At 49.9% G+C, this 20,261-nt stretch overlaps 2 protein-coding genes and 4 non-coding genes across 6 annotated transcripts; 3 read left to right on the top strand and 3 right to left on the bottom strand.

Annotated features, from left to right (window-relative positions):
• Positions 1-907: 907 nt before the first annotated feature.
• Positions 908-998, bottom strand: TRNAY-GUA (transfer RNA tyrosine (anticodon GUA)). Its single transcript is given in 2 exon segments — positions 908-943; positions 961-998. It is a non-coding gene; the product is annotated as a tRNA-Tyr (tRNA).
• Positions 999-1,239: 241 nt separating this feature from the next.
• Positions 1,240-2,734, top strand: LOC131517080 (SNRPN upstream reading frame protein-like). Its single transcript, XM_058738792.1, is given in 4 exon segments — positions 1,240-1,408; positions 2,032-2,160; positions 2,163-2,189; positions 2,192-2,734. Coding segments are annotated over 3 exon segments (186 nt in total). The 5' UTR covers positions 1,240-1,408; positions 2,032-2,108; the 3' UTR covers positions 2,299-2,734.
• A 1,609-nt stretch (positions 2,735-4,343) lies between these two features.
• LOC131518411 (U1 spliceosomal RNA) lies at positions 4,344-4,507 on the top strand. Its single transcript, XR_009265090.1, has one exon. It is a non-coding gene; the product is annotated as a U1 spliceosomal RNA (small nuclear RNA).
• Positions 4,508-14,333: 9,826 nt separating this feature from the next.
• On the bottom strand, positions 14,334-14,497 carry LOC131518422 (U1 spliceosomal RNA). Its single transcript, XR_009265101.1, has one exon. It is a non-coding gene; the product is annotated as a U1 spliceosomal RNA (small nuclear RNA).
• Positions 14,498-16,106: 1,609 nt separating this feature from the next.
• Positions 16,107-18,970, bottom strand: LOC131517081 (SNRPN upstream reading frame protein-like). Its single transcript, XM_058738794.1, is given in 4 exon segments — positions 16,107-16,649; positions 16,652-16,678; positions 16,681-16,809; positions 18,882-18,970. Coding segments are annotated over 3 exon segments (186 nt in total). The 5' UTR covers positions 16,733-16,809; positions 18,882-18,970; the 3' UTR covers positions 16,107-16,542.
• Positions 17,838-17,927, top strand: TRNAY-GUA (transfer RNA tyrosine (anticodon GUA)). Its single transcript is given in 2 exon segments — positions 17,838-17,874; positions 17,892-17,927. It is a non-coding gene; the product is annotated as a tRNA-Tyr (tRNA).
• Positions 18,971-20,261: the final 1,291 nt, after the last annotated feature.

Consider the following 20,261-nt stretch of genomic DNA (forward strand, 5'->3'; position numbering starts at 1 on the left):
GAATCGGTACGGGTGGATTTACCACCCGTGCACAGAGTGTGAGTAATCACTGCCCTCTCAGCGGGAGCGCCCCCAGCCCCGCCATCCGTGGACTACAAGAACAGGTGCGAAGGCACGGGAAAACGGAAGTGTACCCGGACCACGCCCTGTCCTCAGACTGACAAGAAACCCGAAGGGGCCGCTGAAGTTCTCGTCACGACTGGCAAGGCCCATGAGGGGGGCCCTGCTGCATTTCGTTCTCTGCCAGTGTCAGCTTCGATGCAAGCGCACAATTGGCGATGGCTTGGAAAACCTCAGAGTGACAGTTCTGTCCCACAAGTAGATTAAGCTGGTCGGGGAAGAGGGTTTTCTGTCTCCGTAGAGCTGTATATTTATAGACCCTATGAGAAACAGGGAAGGAGGAGACCAGAGAGACTGCAACTGGGAGCGACCGACGCAGCGACCGTCCTCGGAGGCAAGGCAGGAGATCGAGGAGGGGGAGTTTTCAGAAGGACGCCATGGTTGTTCCCGACCCCGTGTGGACGACCTGTACGCTTGTCAGCCTCGAGGGCTTGCCGAGGGCAGAACCTCTTTGCCCACGCGTTTGTCTGGAGCGGGAGCAGTGGGCGAATAAAAGTGGGAAGGGCGCCGGGACGGCGTGGGGCTGAGACAAGGCAGGAGCGGGCGGGGACGTGGAGCGTCCACGGGCACGTGCAGGTAAACTGCGGGAAGAAGGCGCAGGTGTGTTCCTGGGCGGCAGCACACGAGCAGACGTAGGCAGGTGTTCCGTAAAGGTTTTACTTACTGACTTTGGCCTGTGGGAGGAGGGGCTGCCGCGAGGCTGCAGGTGCCCGGGCGGGGCAGAGTTGGGGCGGGGCGCTGGGGGGCGGGTGCCCCCCCCGCCCGTGGCGCAAAAGCGTCAGGCACTTCCTTCGAGCCGGAATCGAACCAGCGACCTAAGGATGCCCACACGTATCCAGCCTACAGTCCTCCGCCTCTACCAGCTGAGCTATCGAAGGGTGCACGCTGACAGGCCCGGGTCATTGCTTCTTCTTGAAATGACGGAGGCCACCACACTGGGCAAGCCCGGAGGTCCGGCATGCCTTGGCGTGGGTTGGAAGGCCCTTTAGAAAAGAGCAGGGCCGACGCCGCCCCAGGCGCCCCTTTCCGGGCAGAGGGAGCATATCCCCTGCGTTTTGGCGGCTGCCCGGCCGGTGGCCCCCAGCCTCCCGGGTCGCGATTGTCAAGATGCCTGGGCCGGGGCTCTTGCCTGTTGCATTTCCCCTCCCGGCGCTCCTTTCTACAGGTGGGGACTACAAGCGGTCCGTGGCGGCAGTGGCGAGGAGGGGCGTCGGTGAAGCTCGCGTGTTGGTTGTGCGGGGGTGGCCTCGCGGAGGAGCGGAGGAGAACCCACTGGGATGGGCACTAGGTAGGCGGCTGCGAACCGCCTAACCACCTGCTGGTTTTTAAATGCCTTTAGTTCAAAATAATCCTTAGGCCAAAATGACATTTTTTTTGGTGTGGCAGATTATGCCACCATACGAAGGCAATATCGTCTTGCCTGGATTATGCAAGCCTCCTGAACTAACTGACTGATTTCCCTGCTTTTGTCCTTAACAGCCTGGTTTCTTATTTTTTATTAACAACGATAATAATAATTATAATGGTAATTATTATTTTGGGTGCCAAGCGGAGTGGGAGGCGGAGGACTCAGATCAAGGCACTCCTCTGCTCAAAACCTCCCAGCTTGGGGTTACCTGGCTGGCTCAGTCAGTAGAGCATTTGACTCTTGATCTTGAGGTTGTGAGTTCGGGGCCCCGCATTGGATGCTGTGTGTGTGTGTGTGTGTGTGTGTGTGTGTGTGTGTGTGTGTGTTCCTTCTTCTTAAGATTTTATTTTTAAGTAACCTCTACACCCATCTTGGGTCTCCAACTCACGACCCCAAGATCATCAAGAGTCGCATGCCGCACCCACTGAACCAGCCGGGACCCCGATGTAGACCTTACTTCAAACACTAAACAAAACAAAAACTTTTGGTTCACTCACATTTAGAGTGTTACAATGATCTGCGCAGAGCGGAGTGGTCTCCGAAGATGCCTGATGGTCTGTTCTGAGGAGCAGCCAGCAGCATGATGGACCCAGCCAGGGACCACTTACACCTGAGACGGACTACAGAAAAACACTCCCAGAGATGGAAGTCCAAGTCAAGAGCGTCACCTGTACCCAAGGAGACGGCGGCAGCAGCAGCAAGTACCTGTGGTCGATTTCCAGGCGGAACTGAGACAGGCATTCTCAGCCGAGATGCCAAGAGGTGGTTAAAGTGGTATTGGAACATCTAGGTAGCTGATTTCCAAGTGAAGTAAAAATATTATCCATGGGGAGCGGGGGTGGTGATGGTGTGGGACCTCTTACAATGATCTACAAGACCCTCATGATCTTATCTCCAACCTAGTCACCTCTCTGACTTAATTTTGTACAACTCTTCAGTTTTGCGCTGGACGCAGGGCCTCCTTGCTATTCTCCACACACAGTCCTACCTGGGCCTTTGCGCTAGCCGACCTTTGTGCCGGGGATGCTTCCTGGACCCCTGCCCCCTCCGTGATTGACTCCCTCACCTCCTTCAAGTCTTTGCTTGAAGCATAGCACCTTCTCGTGTAACCTCTTCTGAGCACCCACTAACAGCTAACACACTAATTAATTTACCTATTGTGTCCATTGTTGATTTTCTCCCACTCCCTCTGCCCCTTCTACAAAACATGAACGCCAAGAGGCCTTTTTGTTACCAGTTCCTCAAAGTGTCTGGCACAACAACAAACAGTTGTTGAATGGGCAAACAATGTCATCAAAGAGAACAGAATATAAAAGGAGGGTCCAGGAGCCAGGGTTCAGCCAGGGGGAAGTGCCGGGTTATCTTGTTTCATCACCAGAGACTTTCTTAGGCTGAGAGCTGCAGAACTCTGAACACATAAGGGCCCACCCAGACTGTTTCCTGCACTGAGACTTGACCAGACTCTAGCATAGCTTCTAGCAGCACAAGGTTCTGTCCCTAAGTTTGACTCCCAGCCTGAGGAAGTTAAACACCTGACACAGGCCCCCAGCCTGTGTTGTAAATAGGGCATTTATTAAAAAGGGCTTGCGATTGCGAATGTGGATCTCTTACAACTCTGAAGGGTCCCTCCCATCTCAAGGACTTTGAAATGTGATCGGGAAGGAAGTAGGGCCTATCTCCCGGTCTGTGGGAGGAGAGCATCCTCAGTTCAGTAACTGCCAGCTAGCAAACACAACCGCCTAACAGCAGTTACACCGAACTACCCTTTGTAACCTTTCACTTCTCTGACTGGGCTGAGCCCGCTTCCTCTCATTCTTCCGGGAAAACGCCCAAATCACCTCCGCACAAATCGGATTGGAGCTCAGCTCTTTCCCCTACTGTCAGTAGTCACTGAATGACATCTTTTTTCACCACTTTACTTACTGTCTGCTGCGTTTACCTTTGACGGAGTCCAAGTCAGAAAGGACCAGAGGGCACTTGGTGGGGCCACCCTGTGTGCGTGGTGGGGTGGTACGAGGGGGAAAGGGCTGAAGGGCATCTGACCCTGGCCGCCCGGGGTCTCGGGCGACACGACTGGCTGCGGTTGAAGGGCACCGTTTAGCGTTTTACTTAGTTTTTCGTTCTTCAACACTTAGAATCCTGGTTTTTCTTCTAGCGTTACTAGGTCAGGCTACTGCATATTACTGAAGCCCTTTTATTCAGAAAGTCGCCATGGCTAAACATCGCCACGACTTCTTACTAGGGCAGCTGAGCACTTAACGTCAAGCGGCAGAAAGACCTTTCCTGAGTTTTCGATTATATTTGAAAATGAGTTTCGAACAAGCGAGGACAAAAATGGGCCGAAAGTTTCTTTTTGTTGAAAGGCAGGTTGACACCACATCCGAGCCCTGACCCGCCACCACTCCCGCTGGGCGCCGGGCGACCCCCGCCTTCTCGGGTCTCGCTGCTAGGTCCCGGACCCCTCGCCTCCTGCCCACCTGCGCCCGCTCCACCCACCGCCCAGGCATTGGCGGGTCTGCCCGGCCACTAGCACATCCGTTGTCCCAGAGCCGGAGACCGGATGCGGGGGACGTCATGGCAAGGCGTGGCGTATGTAGATGAGCATGCGCGCATTGGCTGCCGGTCCCGGACCGCCTGGGCGCGCACGTCCCGCGTGGGGGCTAGGCAGAGGCGCCCGCGGTTGTTTTGCCGACGAGCGAGGTTGAGGCGGGGGGCGTGCAGGGAGCGCGGGGTGCGGAGGCCGCGTGGGGGAAGTGACCGTGTGTGTGAAGCGCGGCGAGCGCGAGGGTGCGGGTCGAGGAGGGGCAAGCAACTCATACTTACCTGGCAGGGGAGATACCATGATCACGAAGGTGGTTTTCCCAGGGCGAGGCTTATCCATTGCACTCCGGATGTGCTGACCCCTGCGATTTCCCCAAATGTGGGAAACTCGACTGCATAATTTGTGGTAGTGGGGGACTGCGTTCGCGCTTTCCCCTGGCTTTGTGCGTTTCCAAGAACAGACCGCCCGTGTGCTCGCTGGTTTTCGGGTGTTTTCGCTTTTCGGGGTTGGCGCCTAGGATCGTCTGAGGCGTCAGCGGTTACGGCGCTGGTAGCCGCGCTGTAGTGTGCGTGCGTTGGGGCGGCGGGTTGCTGCTGGTGCTGTCGGGCTTGTGTTTTCAACTGCATTGAGGGTCACGAGGGTTTTAGCACTGGACAGTGCGTAGGCCCGTTTCGACGCTTGCTCTAGTTGTTAAGGCAGGGTTAGTTTCTCATTACGTTGCGGGTGTCACGCGCCAGAAGCTTGGCTTTCTTTTGAAGGGTTAATGCCCACCGTTAACAGGGCCAAGCCTTGCGGTAGTAAGTAACTATGCTAGAAAGCTCCAGCTGGCCCGGTCAGGAACTCTCAACTGCCTTCTTTGCACCTGCTTGGGGGTGTGATTTTACCATGACTATTTCTGGAGCTGGAAGTAGTTGCATTGGCTGATGGAGGTGAAAGAAACACTCACCAGTGGAGTTTACTTACTTCTACGGTTTTGTATAGTTTTAAGAAATTTCGATTCCTTCCGGTCCCCATCAGTCAATCCGGTTAAAACATTTTTGTGTCAAATTTAGGGCTGGGGTAGCTTACTAACGGAGATGGCCCGGCCTTAGCTCTGCCAATAATCACCAATAATTGAATTGTTGTTGGACCTCTGTTAACTGTACGAATCATTTATACCTTGTCAGTTGCGTTCAGTACCAAAGTCAGTTATTTCTAGAAAGCTTCAGTGTCAAGTCCTTGCGAAAACCATAGTCCAGTTCTGAACCTGAAGTGCTGCTGGCTTCACTTGGAAAGCGTGAATCCAACTGGTTTTTTCTTTCACTTTTCTTTTCTTTCACTTTGATAGCTACATAAGTGGCCCCAGTGAGCCTTTTCAGAAAGGGTAGCAAGCTGCTTGCCACAGCGTAGAGGCACACCGGGGCAGGCACTCCCCCAGGGCACTGGCATCCGGAACTGAGAAATATGCTATTGGTTTAGAGTCTAATCCCCAAATTGGAGTTAAGCCTCCACTAGGAGCAACCTTTAGTTTCATGACAAAATAAGTGGAAAAGGTTTTCAAAATTTGGGAACAGTTGAGGGGATGACTCTTAATAGCTGGTTTCATTTCTTCACAATACTTTTTCTAGGAACCAAACCATCCACAGGATCTCGGGAATTACCGTGCAATGTTTTGTCACTGGTTTCGCCTGTTCTGTAAAAGCTGAAACCTACTACTGTCCACGATACCCTACCTAGTCCACCAAATTTAAATTTTCTTTTTTTGGTAGCAGAGTGGTTTACTGCAAAATTTTGAGACTTTGAGATTGTAACACGTTGCAGCCCTCTCCAGCTGATAACACGTCCTAAATATTTTACTTCAGTTTCACAATATTGCAACGTGTCTAGTGAGGAGGCCTTATGTCCCTTTGAGGGAAGGGATTGTAACAAAGCCAAAGTGTCCATTCCAAGAACGTTATTGCCCTTTAATTTGGGAGGCTACCAGCAAATCATCTACATATTGAATAATTAATTATAGATCCCGCTAGTGGGACTGTAAATGTCCTGATTTCCTTCAGAAATCTTTTCCATAAATATGGGATCCCATAAATAAAAGCAAAAAGAATTTAGACTTGTCCACTAGAGGGACAGAAAAACAAGCAGAACATAGATCAGCTACAGAAATAAGCTTTGCAGATGACAGTGCTTAACGTCAAGATCATTGCAGAGTTAGAAGCTATAGGAGTTAATGGTGATGGCGTAACAAATTTATTTTTCTAAGATCTTATACAAATCTATATATTGGTCAAGCACTTCATCTCATAGATAAATGTCTCCTAGACTCCTTATAGACAGTGCTCTTTTAAAATGATTAAAATATCTCATTTTTCTAATTCTTTTATCACTGGTTTTATTCCTTCGAATTGAGTTCTTAACAAAGGGTATTGTTTTACCCCTGAGTATGGCTTATCTTTTTGTTAAGTTATTTTTATTGGTTCTATGTCTCTAAATCAGTACCATTATTCCCTAAGGCCCAACTCCATACATCTGTTTCTTTCGGCTCTGTCTTCTCCAAGTGCAGTGAGAGACTGTCACTCTCTGCCATACACCCCTTTTCTTTCAGAAGGCACATACTTAGCAAATAACTAGGGACCTTTTCCTCCAGGGAGCTTCACCAGTATTCCATCTATAATACAGAGTATGCTAGCCTTTACTTTGCACAGCAAGTCTTCCCCAACATGCTAACAGGAGAATCAGGACAAAGTGAAAACATTATGTTCCTCAGTCAGAGGACCTAGCTGTATAGGAACTGCAGAGGAAAAGGAACAAGCAGAAAGGTGACCTGAAAAACCAACAACCTATATTGTTCTCTCACCAGCTGGAACAGAAGACATTTCCAGGAAATTGCAGAATAAGCAGCAACAGTATCTAGCAGGAAAAGTAAGGCTATATTAGGCCACGGAAAGTCTTTGACACACAAAGTTGGTTCACCAGTTCCCACCTCTGAGATTCTCTTAATCACCCAAATTTGAACACTTTACTGGTCCTTCCTTCCTTCCTTCCTTCCTTCCTTCCTTCCTTCCTTCCTTCCTCCCTCCCTCCCTCCCTTCCTCCCTTCCTCCCTCCCTTCCTCCCTCCCTCCCTCTTTTCTTCCTTCCTCCCTCCCTCCCTTTCTCCCTCCCTCCCTTTCTCCCTTCCTTCCTTCCTTCCTTCCTTCCTTCCTTCCTTCCTTCCTTCCTTCTCAAAGTTAGCTAACATATCGTGCAATAATGGCTTGGGGATTAGAATTTAGTGATTCATCACTTACATATAACACCCAGTGCACATCCCAACAAGTGCCCTCCTTAATGCCCATCACCCATTTAGCCCACCACCACCCCCAACACCCTCCAGCAACCTTCAGTTTGTTCTCTGTACTTAAGAGTGTCTCCTGGTTTGCCTCTCTGTTTTTATCTTATTTTTCCTTCCCTTCCCCTATGTTCATCTATTTTGTTTCTTAACATTCCACATGAGTGAAATCATATGATGTTTATCTTCCTCTGACTTATTTTGCTTAGCATAATACAGTCTAGTTCCATCCACGTTGTTGCAAATGGCAAGAGTTCATTCTCTTTGACCGCCAAGTAATATTCCACTCTGTGTGTGTGTGTGTGTGTGTGTGTGTGTGTGTGTGTGTGTGGTGTGTGGTGTGTGTGCGCGCGCATGCGCATGCCACATTTATTAAAATTTTTATTTATTTTTAAATTTACATCCAAATTAGCATATAGTGCAACAATGATTTCAGGAGTAGATTCCTTAGTGCCCCTTACCCATTTAGCCCATCCCCCCTCCCACACCCCCTGTAACCCTCCGTTTGTTCTCCATATTTGAGTCTCTTATGTTTTGTCCCCCTCCCTGTTTTTATATTATTTTTGTTTCCCTTCCCTTATGTTCATCTGTCTTGTCTCTTAAAGTCCTCATATGAGTGAAGTCATATGGTTTTTGGCTTTCTCTGACTAATTTCACTTAGCATAAATACCCTCCAGTTCCATCCACGTAGTTGCAAATGGCAAGATTTCATTCTTTTTGATTGCTGAGTAACACTCCAGTGTGTGTGTGTGTCTGTGTGTGTGTGTGTGTGTGTGTGTATACCACATCTTCTCCATCCATTCATCCATCGATGGACATTTTGGCTCTTTCCATACTTTGGCTATTGTTGATAGTGCTGCTGTCAACATTGGGGTGCTTGTGTCCCTTCAACACACCTGTATCCCTTGGATAAATACCTAGTAGTGCAATTGCTGGGTCATAGGGTAGTTCTATTTTTAGCTTTTTGAGGAACCTCCATACCGTTTTCCACAGTGGCTGCACCCAATGGTGAGTGATTTGAGCATCTTTTGTCTGTTAGCCACCTGGATGTTTTCTTTCGGTAAAGTGTTCATGTCTTGTGCCCATTTCTTCACTGGATTACTTTTTTTTTGGGGGGGGGGGTTGAGTGTGATAAGTTCTTTATAGATTTTGGGTACTAAAACGTGTATCTGATATGTCATCTGCGAATATCCTCTCCCATTCAATTTGTTGCCTCTTAGTTTTTCTGTTTCCTTCACTGTGCAGAAGCTTTCTATCTTGCTGAGGTCCCAATAACTCATTTTTGCTTTTTGTTTCCCTTGCCTCCAGAGACATGTAAGAAGTTGCTGTGGCCAAGGTCTAAGAGAGTGTTACCTGTTTTCTCCTCTAGGATTTTCATGCTTTCCTGTCTCTCATGTTTAGGTCTCTCATCCATTTTGAGGTTTTTTTTTTTTAAGTTCATGTATTCACTTGCAAAGAGAGGAGATTTAAAGGAGGAGAAAGAAATGAAGGAATTTAAAACTGCTGTTGTTAGCTGCTCAGAACTATTCACTAAAGGTCTAAGAGAGTGTTACCTGTTTTCTCCTCTAGGATTTTCATGCTTTCCTGTCTCTCATGTTTAGGTCTCTCATCCATTTTGAGGTTTTTTTTTTTTAAGTTCATGTATTCACTTGCAAAGAGAGGAGATTTAAAGGAGGAGAAAGAAATGAAGGAATTTAAAACTGCTGTTGTTAGCTGCTCAGAACTATTCACTAAAGGGTCTAGTCCCTACTGTGGAAAACCTATGAAGGGAGCAAAAGAAGAAGGGAAAGCTATATGTATGTCATTAGTGGAACAAGCCAAGACATAGGAAGAGGGATTGTAGAAAGAGACCACAGAGAACGAAGAGGTTTCAGGAACAAAGGAATCAGGACAGAACCCTCCACTAAGAAATAATTAGTGTGGACTTCAAGCTGTATTACAAAACTGTAGTCTTGGGGCGCCTGGGTGGCGCAGTCGGTTAAGCGTCCGACTTTAGCCAGGTCACGATCTCGCGGTCCGTGAGTTCGAGCCCCGCGTCAGGCTCTGGGCTGATGGCTCGGAGCCTGGAGCCTGTTTCCGATTCTGTGTCTCCCTCTCTCTCTGCCCCTCCCCCATTCATGCTCTGTCTCTCTCTGTCCCAAAAATAAATAAAAAACGTTGAAAAAAAATTAAAAAAAACCAAACCTGTAGTCTTCAAGACAGTATGATACTAGCACAAAAACAGACACACAGATCAATGGAACAGAATAGAGAACCCAGAAATGGACCCACACATGTATGAGAAACTAATCTTCCACAAAGTAGGAAAGAATGTCCAATGGAAAAAAGACAATCTCTTTCGCAAATGGCATTGGGAAAACTGGACAGCGACATGCAGAAGAATGAACCTGGACCACTTACACCATACACAAAAAACAAACTCAAAAAAAGGGCACCTGGGTGGCTCAGTTGGTTAAGTTTGGACTCTGGATTTTAGCTCGGATCATGACCTCACGGTTTGTGAGTTGAGCCCCACATCGGGCTCCACACAGACTGACAGTGTGGAGTCCGCTTGGGATATTCTCTCTCTCTCTCTCCCTCTCCCTCTCTCCCTCTCTCCTTCTCTCCCTCTCTCCCTCTCCCTCTCTTTGCAAGTGAATACATGAACTTAAAAAAAAAAAACCTCAAAATGGATGAGAGACCTAAACATGAGAGACAGGAAAGCATGAAAATCCTAGAGGAGAAAACAGGTAACACTCTCTTAGACCTTGGCCACAGCAACTTCTTACATGTCTCTGGAGGCAAGGGAAACAAAAAGCAAAAATGAGTTATTGGGACCTCAGCAAGATAGAAAGCTTCTGCACAGTGAAGGAAACAGAAAAACTAAGAGGCAACAAATTGAATGGGAGAGGATATTCGCAGATGACATATCAGATACACGTTTTAGTACCCAAAATCTATAAAGAACTTATCACACTCAACCCCCCCCCCCAAAAAAAAAGTAATCCAGTGAAGAAATGGGCACAAGACATGAACACTTTACCGAAAGAAAACATCCAGGTGGCTAACAGACAAAAGATGCTCAAATCACTCACCATTGGGTGCAGCCACTGTGGAAAACGGTATGGAGGTTCCTCAAAAAGCTAAAAATAGAACTACCCTATGACCCAGCAATTGCACTACTAGGTATTTATCCAAGGGATACAGGTGTGTTGAAGGGACACAAGCACCCCAATGTTGACAGCAGCACTATCAACAATAGCCAAAGTATGGAAAGAGCCAAAATGTCCATCGATGGATGAATGGATGGAGAAGATGTGGTATACACACACACACACACACACACACAGACACACACACACACTGGAGTGTTACTCAGCAATCAAAAAGAATGAAATCTTGCCATTTGCAACTACGTGGATGGAACTGGAGGGTATTTATGCTAAGTGAAATTAGTCAGAGAAAGCCAAAAACCATATGACTTCACTCATATGAGGACTTTAAGAGACAAGACAGATGAACATAAGGGAAGGGAAACAAAAATAATATAAAAACAGGGAGGGGGACAAAACATAAGAGACTCAAATATGGAGAACAAACGGAGGGTTACAGGGGGTGTGGGAGGGGGGATGGGCTAAATGGGTAAGGGGCACTAAGGAATCTACTCCTGAAATCATTGTTGCACTATATGCTAATTTGGATGTAAATTTAAAAATAAATAAAAATTTTAATAAATGTGGCATGCGCATGCGCGCGCACACACACCACACACCACACACACACACACACACACACACACACACACACACACACACAGAGTGGAATATTACTTGGCGGTCAAAGAGAATGAACTCTTGCCATTTGCAACAACGTGGATGGAACTAGACTGTATTATGCTAAGCAAAATAAGTCAGAGGAAGATAAACATCATATGATTTCACTCATGTGGAATGTTAAGAAACAAAATAGATGAACATAGGGGAAGGGAAGGAAAAATAAGATAAAAACAGAGAGGCAAACCAGGAGACACTCTTAAGTACAGAGAACAAACTGAAGGTTGCTGGAGGGTGTTGGGGGTGGTGGTGGGCTAAATGGGTGATGGGCATTAAGGAGGGCACTTGTTGGGATGTGCACTGGGTGTTATATGTAAGTGATGAATCACTAAATTCTAATCCCCAAGCCATTATTGCACGATATGTTAGCTAACTTTGAGAAGGAAGGAAGGAAGGAAGGAAGGAAGGAAGGAAGGAAGGAAGGAAGGAAGGGAGAAAGGGAGGGAGGGAGAAAGGGAGGGAGGGAGGAAGGAAGAAAAGAGGGAGGGAGGGAGGAAGGGAGGGAGGAAGGGAGGAAGGGAGGGAGGGAGGGAGGAAGGAAGGAAGGAAGGAAGGAAGGAAGGAAGGAAGGAAGGAAGGACCAGTAAAGTGTTCAAATTTGGGTGATTAAGAGAATCTCAGAGGTGGGAACTGGTGAACCAACTTTGTGTGTCAAAGACTTTCCGTGGCCTAATATAGCCTTACTTTTCCTGCTAGATACTGTTGCTGCTTATTCTGCAATTTCCTGGAAATGTCTTCTGTTCCAGCTGGTGAGAGAACAATATAGGTTGTTGGTTTTTCAGGTCACCTTTCTGCTTGTTCCTTTTCCTCTGCAGTTCCTATACAGCTAGGTCCTCTGACTGAGGAACATAATGTTTTCACTTTGTCCTGATTCTCCTGTTAGCATGTTGGGGAAGACTTGCTGTGCAAAGTAAAGGCTAGCATACTCTGTATTATAGATGGAATACTGGTGAAGCTCCCTGGAGGAAAAGGTCCCTAGTTATTTGCTAAGTATGTGCCTTCTGAAAGAAAAGGGGTGTATGGCAGAGAGTGACAGTCTCTCACTGCACTTGGAGAAGACAGAGCCGAAAGAAACAGATGTATGGAGTTGGGCCTTAGGGAATAATGGTACTGATTTAGAGACATAGAACCAATAAAAATAACTTAACAAAAAGATAAGCCATACTCAGGGGTAAAACAATACCCTTTGTTAAGAACTCAATTCGAAGGAATAAAACCAGTGATAAAAGAATTAGAAAAATGAGATATTTTAATCATTTTAAAAGAGCACTGTCTATAAGGAGTCTAGGAGACATTTATCTATGAGATGAAGTGCTTGACCAATATATAGATTTGTATAAGATCTTAGAAAAATAAATTTGTTACGCCATCACCATTAACTCCTATAGCTTCTAACTCTGCAATGATCTTGACGTTAAGCACTGTCATCTGCAAAGCTTATTTCTGTAGCTGATCTATGTTCTGCTTGTTTTTCTGTCCCTCTAGTGGACAAGTCTAAATTCTTTTTGCTTTTATTTATGGGATCCCATATTTATGGAAAAGATTTCTGAAGGAAATCAGGACATTTACAGTCCCACTAGCGGGATCTATAATTAATTATTCAATATGTAGATGATTTGCTGGTAGCCTCCCAAATTAAAGGGCAATAACGTTCTTGGAATGGACACTTTGGCTTTGTTACAATCCCTTCCCTCAAAGGGACATAAGGCCTCCTCACTAGACACGTTGCAATATTGTGAAACTGAAGTAAAATATTTAGGACGTGTTATCAGCTGGAGAGGGCTGCAACGTGTTACAATCTCAAAGTCTCAAAATTTTGCAGTAAACCACTCTGCTACCAAAAAAAGAAAATTTAAATTTGGTGGACTAGGTAGGGTATCGTGGACAGTAGTAGGTTTCAGCTTTTACAGAACAGGCGAAACCAGTGACAAAACATTGCACGGTAATTCCCGAGATCCTGTGGATGGTTTGGTTCCTAGAAAAAGTATTGTGAAGAAATGAAACCAGCTATTAAGAGTCATCCCCTCAACTGTTCCCAAATTTTGAAAACCTTTTCCACTTATTTTGTCATGAAACTAAAGGTTGCTCCTAGTGGAGGCTTAACTCCAATTTGGGGATTAGACTCTAAACCAATAGCATATTTCTCAGTTCCGGATGCCAGTGCCCTGGGGGAGTGCCTGCCCCGGTGTGCCTCTACGCTGTGGCAAGCAGCTTGCTACCCTTTCTGAAAAGGCTCACTGGGGCCACTTATGTAGCTATCAAAGTGAAAGAAAAGAAAAGTGAAAGAAAAAACCAGTTGGATTCACGCTTTCCAAGTGAAGCCAGCAGCACTTCAGGTTCAGAACTGGACTATGGTTTTCGCAAGGACTTGACACTGAAGCTTTCTAGAAATAACTGACTTTGGTACTGAACGCAACTGACAAGGTATAAATGATTCGTACAGTTAACAGAGGTCCAACAACAATTCAATTATTGGTGATTATTGGCAGAGCTAAGGCCGGGCCATCTCCGTTAGTAAGCTACCCCAGCCCTAAATTTGACACAAAAATGTTTTAACCGGATTGACTGATGGGGACCGGAAGGAATCGAAATTTCTTAAAACTATACAAAACCGTAGAAGTAAGTAAACTCCACTGGTGAGTGTTTCTTTCACCTCCATCAGCCAATGCAACTACTTCCAGCTCCAGAAATAGTCATGGTAAAATCACACCCCCAAGCAGGTGCAAAGAAGGCAGTTGAGAGTTCCTGACCGGGCCAGCTGGAGCTTTCTAGCATAGTTACTTACTACCGCAAGGCTTGGCCCTGTTAACGGTGGGCATTAACCCTTCAAAAGAAAGCCAAGCTTCTGGCGCGTGACACCCGCAACGTAATGAGAAACTAACCCTGCCTTAACAACTAGAGCAAGCGTCGAAACGGGCCTACGCACTGTCCAGTGCTAAAACCCTCGTGACCCTCAATGCAGTTGAAAACACAAGCCCGACAGCACCAGCAGCAACCCGCCGCCCCAACGCACGCACACTACAGCGCGGCTACCAGCGCCGTAACCGCTGACGCCTCAGACGATCCTAGGCGCCAACCCCGAAAAGCGAAAACACCCGAAAACCAGCGAGCACACGGGCGGTCTGTTCTTGGAAACGCACAAAGCCAGGGGAAAGCGCGAACGCAGTCCCCCACTACCACAAATTATGCAGTCGAGTTTCCCACATTTGGGGAAATCGCAGGGGTCAGCACATCCGGAGTGCAATGGATAAGCCTCGCCCTGGGAAAACCACCTTCGTGATCATGGTATCTCCCCTGCCAGGTAAGTATGAGTTGCTTGCCCCTCCTCGACCCGCACCCTCGCGCTCGCCGCGCTTCACACACACGGTCACTTCCCCCACGCGGCCTCCGCACCCCGCGCTCCCTGCACGCCCCCCGCCTCAACCTCGCTCGTCGGCAAAACAACCGCGGGCGCCTCTGCCTAGCCCCCACGCGGGACGTGCGCGCCCAGGCGGTCCGGGACCGGCAGCCAATGCGCGCATGCTCATCTACATACGCCACGCCTTGCCATGACGTCCCCCGCATCCGGTCTCCGGCTCTGGGACAACGGATGTGCTAGTGGCCGGGCAGACCCGCCAATGCCTGGGCGGTGGGTGGAGCGGGCGCAGGTGGGCAGGAGGCGAGGGGTCCGGGACCTAGCAGCGAGACCCGAGAAGGCGGGGGTCGCCCGGCGCCCAGCGGGAGTGGTGGCGGGTCAGGGCTCGGATGTGGTGTCAACCTGCCTTTCAACAAAAAGAAACTTTCGGCCCATTTTTGTCCTCGCTTGTTCGAAACTCATTTTCAAATATAATCGAAAACTCAGGAAAGGTCTTTCTGCCGCTTGACGTTAAGTGCTCAGCTGCCCTAGTAAGAAGTCGTGGCGATGTTTAGCCATGGCGACTTTCTGAATAAAAGGGCTTCAGTAATATGCAGTAGCCTGACCTAGTAACGCTAGAAGAAAAACCAGGATTCTAAGTGTTGAAGAACGAAAAACTAAGTAAAACGCTAAACGGTGCCCTTCAACCGCAGCCAGTCGTGTCGCCCGAGACCCCGGGCGGCCAGGGTCAGATGCCCTTCAGCCCTTTCCCCCTCGTACCACCCCACCACGCACACAGGGTGGCCCCACCAAGTGCCCTCTGGTCCTTTCTGACTTGGACTCCGTCAAAGGTAAACGCAGCAGACAGTAAGTAAAGTGGTGAAAAAAGATGTCATTCAGTGACTACTGACAGTAGGGGAAAGAGCTGAGCTCCAATCCGATTTGTGCGGAGGTGATTTGGGCGTTTTCCCGGAAGAATGAGAGGAAGCGGGCTCAGCCCAGTCAGAGAAGTGAAAGGTTACAAAGGGTAGTTCGGTGTAACTGCTGTTAGGCGGTTGTGTTTGCTAGCTGGCAGTTACTGAACTGAGGATGCTCTCCTCCCACAGACCGGGAGATAGGCCCTACTTCCTTCCCGATCACATTTCAAAGTCCTTGAGATGGGAGGGACCCTTCAGAGTTGTAAGAGATCCACATTCGCAATCGCAAGCCCTTTTTAATAAATGCCCTATTTACAACACAGGCTGGGGGCCTGTGTCAGGTGTTTAACTTCCTCAGGCTGGGAGTCAAACTTAGGGACAGAACCTTGTGCTGCTAGAAGCTATGCTAGAGTCTGGTCAAGTCTCAGTGCAGGAAACAGTCTGGGTGGGCCCTTATGTGTTCAGAGTTCTGCAGCTCTCAGCCTAAGAAAGTCTCTGGTGATGAAACAAGATAACCCGGCACTTCCCCCTGGCTGAACCCTGGCTCCTGGACCCTCCTTTTATATTCTGTTCTCTTTGATGACATTGTTTGCCCATTCAACAACTGTTTGTTGTTGTGCCAGACACTTTGAGGAACTGGTAACAAAAAGGCCTCTTGGCGTTCATGTTTTGTAGAAGGGGCAGAGGGAGTGGGAGAAAATCAACAATGGACACAATAGGTAAATTAATTAGTGTGTTAGCTGTTAGTGGGTGCTCAGAAGAGGTTACACGAGAAGGTGCTATGCTTCAAGCAAAGACTTGAAGGAGGTGAGGGAGTCAATCACGGAGGGGGCAGGGGTCCAGGAAGCATCCCCGGCACAAAGGTCGGCTAGCGCAAAGGCCCAGGTAGGACTGTGTGTGGAGAATAGCAAGGAGGCCCTGCGTCCAGCGCAAAACTGAAGAGTTGTACAAAATTAAGTCAGAGAGGTGACTAGGTTGGAGATAAGATCATGAGGGTCTTGTAGATCATTGTAAGAGGTCCCACACCATCACCACCCCCGCTCCCCATGGATAATATTTTTACTTCACTTGGAAATCAGCTACCTAGATGTTCCAATACCACTTTAACCACCTCTTGGCATCTCGGCTGAGAATGCCTGTCTCAGTTCCGCCTGGAAATCGACCACAGGTACTTGCTGCTGCTGCCGCCGTCTCCTTGGGTACAGGTGACGCTCTTGACTTGGACTTCCATCTCTGGGAGTGTTTTTCTGTAGTCCGTCTCAGGTGTAAGTGGTCCCTGGCTGGGTCCATCATGCTGCTGGCTGCTCCTCAGAACAGACCATCAGGCATCTTCGGAGACCACTCCGCTCTGCGCAGATCATTGTAACACTCTAAATGTGAGTGAACCAAAAGTTTTTGTTTTGTTTAGTGTTTGAAGTAAGGTCTACATCGGGGTCCCGGCTGGTTCAGTGGGTGCGGCATGCGACTCTTGATGATCTTGGGGTCGTGAGTTGGAGACCCAAGATGGGTGTAGAGGTTACTTAAAAATAAAATCTTAAGAAGAAGGAACACACACACACACACACACACACACACACACACACACACACACACAGCATCCAATGCGGGGCCCCGAACTCACAACCTCAAGATCAAGAGTCAAATGCTCTACTGACTGAGCCAGCCAGGTAACCCCAAGCTGGGAGGTTTTGAGCAGAGGAGTGCCTTGATCTGAGTCCTCCGCCTCCCACTCCGCTTGGCACCCAAAATAATAATTACCATTATAATTATTATTATCGTTGTTAATAAAAAATAAGAAACCAGGCTGTTAAGGACAAAAGCAGGGAAATCAGTCAGTTAGTTCAGGAGGCTTGCATAATCCAGGCAAGACGATATTGCCTTCGTATGGTGGCATAATCTGCCACACCAAAAAAATGTCATTTTGGCCTAAGGATTATTTTGAACTAAAGGCATTTAAAAACCAGCAGGTGGTTAGGCGGTTCGCAGCCGCCTACCTAGTGCCCATCCCAGTGGGTTCTCCTCCGCTCCTCCGCGAGGCCACCCCCGCACAACCAACACGCGAGCTTCACCGACGCCCCTCCTCGCCACTGCCGCCACGGACCGCTTGTAGTCCCCACCTGTAGAAAGGAGCGCCGGGAGGGGAAATGCAACAGGCAAGAGCCCCGGCCCAGGCATCTTGACAATCGCGACCCGGGAGGCTGGGGCCACCGGCCGGGCAGCCGCCAAACGCAGGGGATATGCTCCCTCTGCCCGGAAAGGGGCGCTGGGGCGGCGTCGGCCCTGCTCTTTTCTAAAGGGCCTTCCAACCACGCCAAGGCATGCCGGACCTCCGGCTTGCCAGTGTGGTGGCCTCCGTCATTTCAAGAAGAAGCAATGACCCGGGCCTGTCAGCGTGCACCCTTCGATAGCTCAGCTGGTAGAGCGGAGGACTGTAGGCTGGATACGTGTGGGCATCCTTAGGTCGCTGGTTCGATTCCGGCTCGAAGGAAGTGCCTGACGCTTTTGCGCCACGGGGCGGGGGGCACCGCCCCCCAGCGCCCCGCCCCAACTCTGCCCCGCCCGGGCACCTGCAGCCTCGCGGCAGCCCCTCCTCCCACAGGCCAAAGTCAGTAAGTAAAACCTTTACGGAACACCTGCCTACGTCTGCTCGTGTGCTGCCGCCAGGGAACACACCTGCGCCTTCTTCCCGCAGTTTACCTGCACGTGCCCGTGGACGCTCCACGTCCCCGCCGCTCCTGCCTTGTCTCAGCCCCACGCCGTCCCGCGCCCTTCCCCACTTTTATTCGCCCACTGCTCCCGCTCCAGACAAACGCGTGGGCAAAGAGGTTCTGCCCTCGGCAAGCCCTCGAGGCTGACAAGCGTACAGGTCGTCACACGGGTCGGGAACAACCATGGCGTCCTTCTGAAAACTCCCCCTCCTCGATCTCCTGCCTTGCCTCCGAGGACGGTCGCTGCGTCGGTCGCTCCCAGTTGCAGTCTCTCTGTCTCCTCCTTCCCTGTTTCTCATAGGGTCTATAAATATACAGCTCTACGGAGACAGAAAACCCTCTTCCCCGACCAGCTTAATCTACTTGTGGGACAGAACTGTCACTCTGAGGTTTTCCAAGCCATCGCCAATTGTGCGCTTGCATCGAAGCTGACACTGGCAGAAACGAAATGCAGCAGGGCCCCCCTCATGGGCCTTGCCAGTCGTGACGAGAACTTCAGCGGCCCCTTCGGGTTTCTTGTCAGTCTGAGGACAGGGCGGTGGTCCGGGTACACTTCCGTTTTCCCGTGCCTTCGCACCTGTTCTTGTAGCCACGGATGGCGGGGCTGGGGGCGCTCCCGCTGAGAGGGCAGTGATTACTCACACTCTGTGCACGGGTGGTAAATCCACCCGTACCGATTCTCCCGCTACATCGGACGGAGGGAGAGGGAGATGGGTGAAATATTTCTATCTTACCCGCTTTCCGGCCACGGACCGACCGGACCGCTGGGGTCTCCACCTGTATGCAGAAAGGGGCGGGGGCGAGCGGGGGTGGGGGTGGGGTGGGGTGGGGTGGGGTGGAGTGTGGCGGCAAAACGCAGACTTAAGAGTCATCGGGGCGCAGAAGAGTGGGAGTAGGGGTGGAGTGAGACGGGGGCAGCTGTCGTCACAGTCGGTCGGTCGGGCGCACAAATTCACGTCCTTACTTACACAGGCAGCTGGCCTGTGGGTTCTGACCAGCTGGCTGACTTAGCGCTGGGCCCTTAAGGCTAAACTGGCAGGGCCTGAAGAGGGAGACACTGAGGGCCTGTCAGAGAGCACCCACCCAGGAGAAAACGGGCTTCATCCTGGGGACAGAGCCAGGTTGTTGGGGCTGCGGGTGGGTGCAGAGAAAAACGCCAGGGAAAGGTCCTTGTTCTCTTCCCTCCTGTGGGAAGGAAACTCCAGAGACTCAAAGTACAGTTGGAGCGCATCACAGAGGGGGCTGGCAGCGGAACCGCACCGGGAGTGTGGCTCTCTGAGGCCTCAGGGACCCGGCTACTGCCATCCCTGACCTCTGAGACCACAAGCGCCTTTTCGGTTTTAGTTCTGCCTCCCAAACTGGAGACTGCGTTTCCCCCGGCCCCCCGCCCTTCCTCTTGGTTCGCTCCCCAGCCCAGTCTCAGTCCTACTGTCCCACTGCCTCCACGGGTTCAGGAGGCCCTGCCTTTGAAGTCCAACAGTTGACCTTCGGGAAGCCACAGAGAGACCCCAGCCTCTAATGTCACCATCTACAGGCAGAGACCAGCAGACAGGCACCAAAGATAAAACCTCAACCACCTTCACTGGATGTGCCTGCCCCCCCTGATGAGATGTGGAGGTGTGGAATCCCTGGGGACCTAGCTTTGGCGCTTTGGGGGAATAGCAGGGTGAGGGGTGGAGGGGGGAGGTGGGTTTTGGCATCCAGCAAATGCAAGAGTGGGCCCTAGCATGGCCGACGCTTCCTGCCCGGGGTGTCATGGGGAGTAGCCGGGTGCTTCCAAGGTACGGCCCCACATCCTTGCAGGCACAGCAGTGCCTGCCACCCAGTCAGGCAGTGGCGACACAGTCAAGGGAAGGCCACGTAGATGTGACCTGTTGCGCCTCTGTGGGACTTTCATTGGGTGGGTGGGTGGGTGGGCACACACCCGAGGGGATGTTAAAATACACGGAGCCAGGGCAAGGAGTCCAACCCGGGCACTGGTGTTCTCTTCTCCCCCGCCTTTGACTCCAGTGCCTCTCCAGGAAGTCCAAAGCACCTTGACCTGTTTCAGGAAGTAACCACCTCCCTCAAAGGAATCCAGGTCGGTGCGCACAGGAGGGTCAAAGGAGCCAGGC

This window comes from Neofelis nebulosa, chromosome 7 (assembly GCF_028018385.1).
Source record: "Neofelis nebulosa isolate mNeoNeb1 chromosome 7, mNeoNeb1.pri, whole genome shotgun sequence".
NCBI classification, from domain to species: domain Eukaryota; kingdom Metazoa; phylum Chordata; class Mammalia; order Carnivora; family Felidae; genus Neofelis; species Neofelis nebulosa.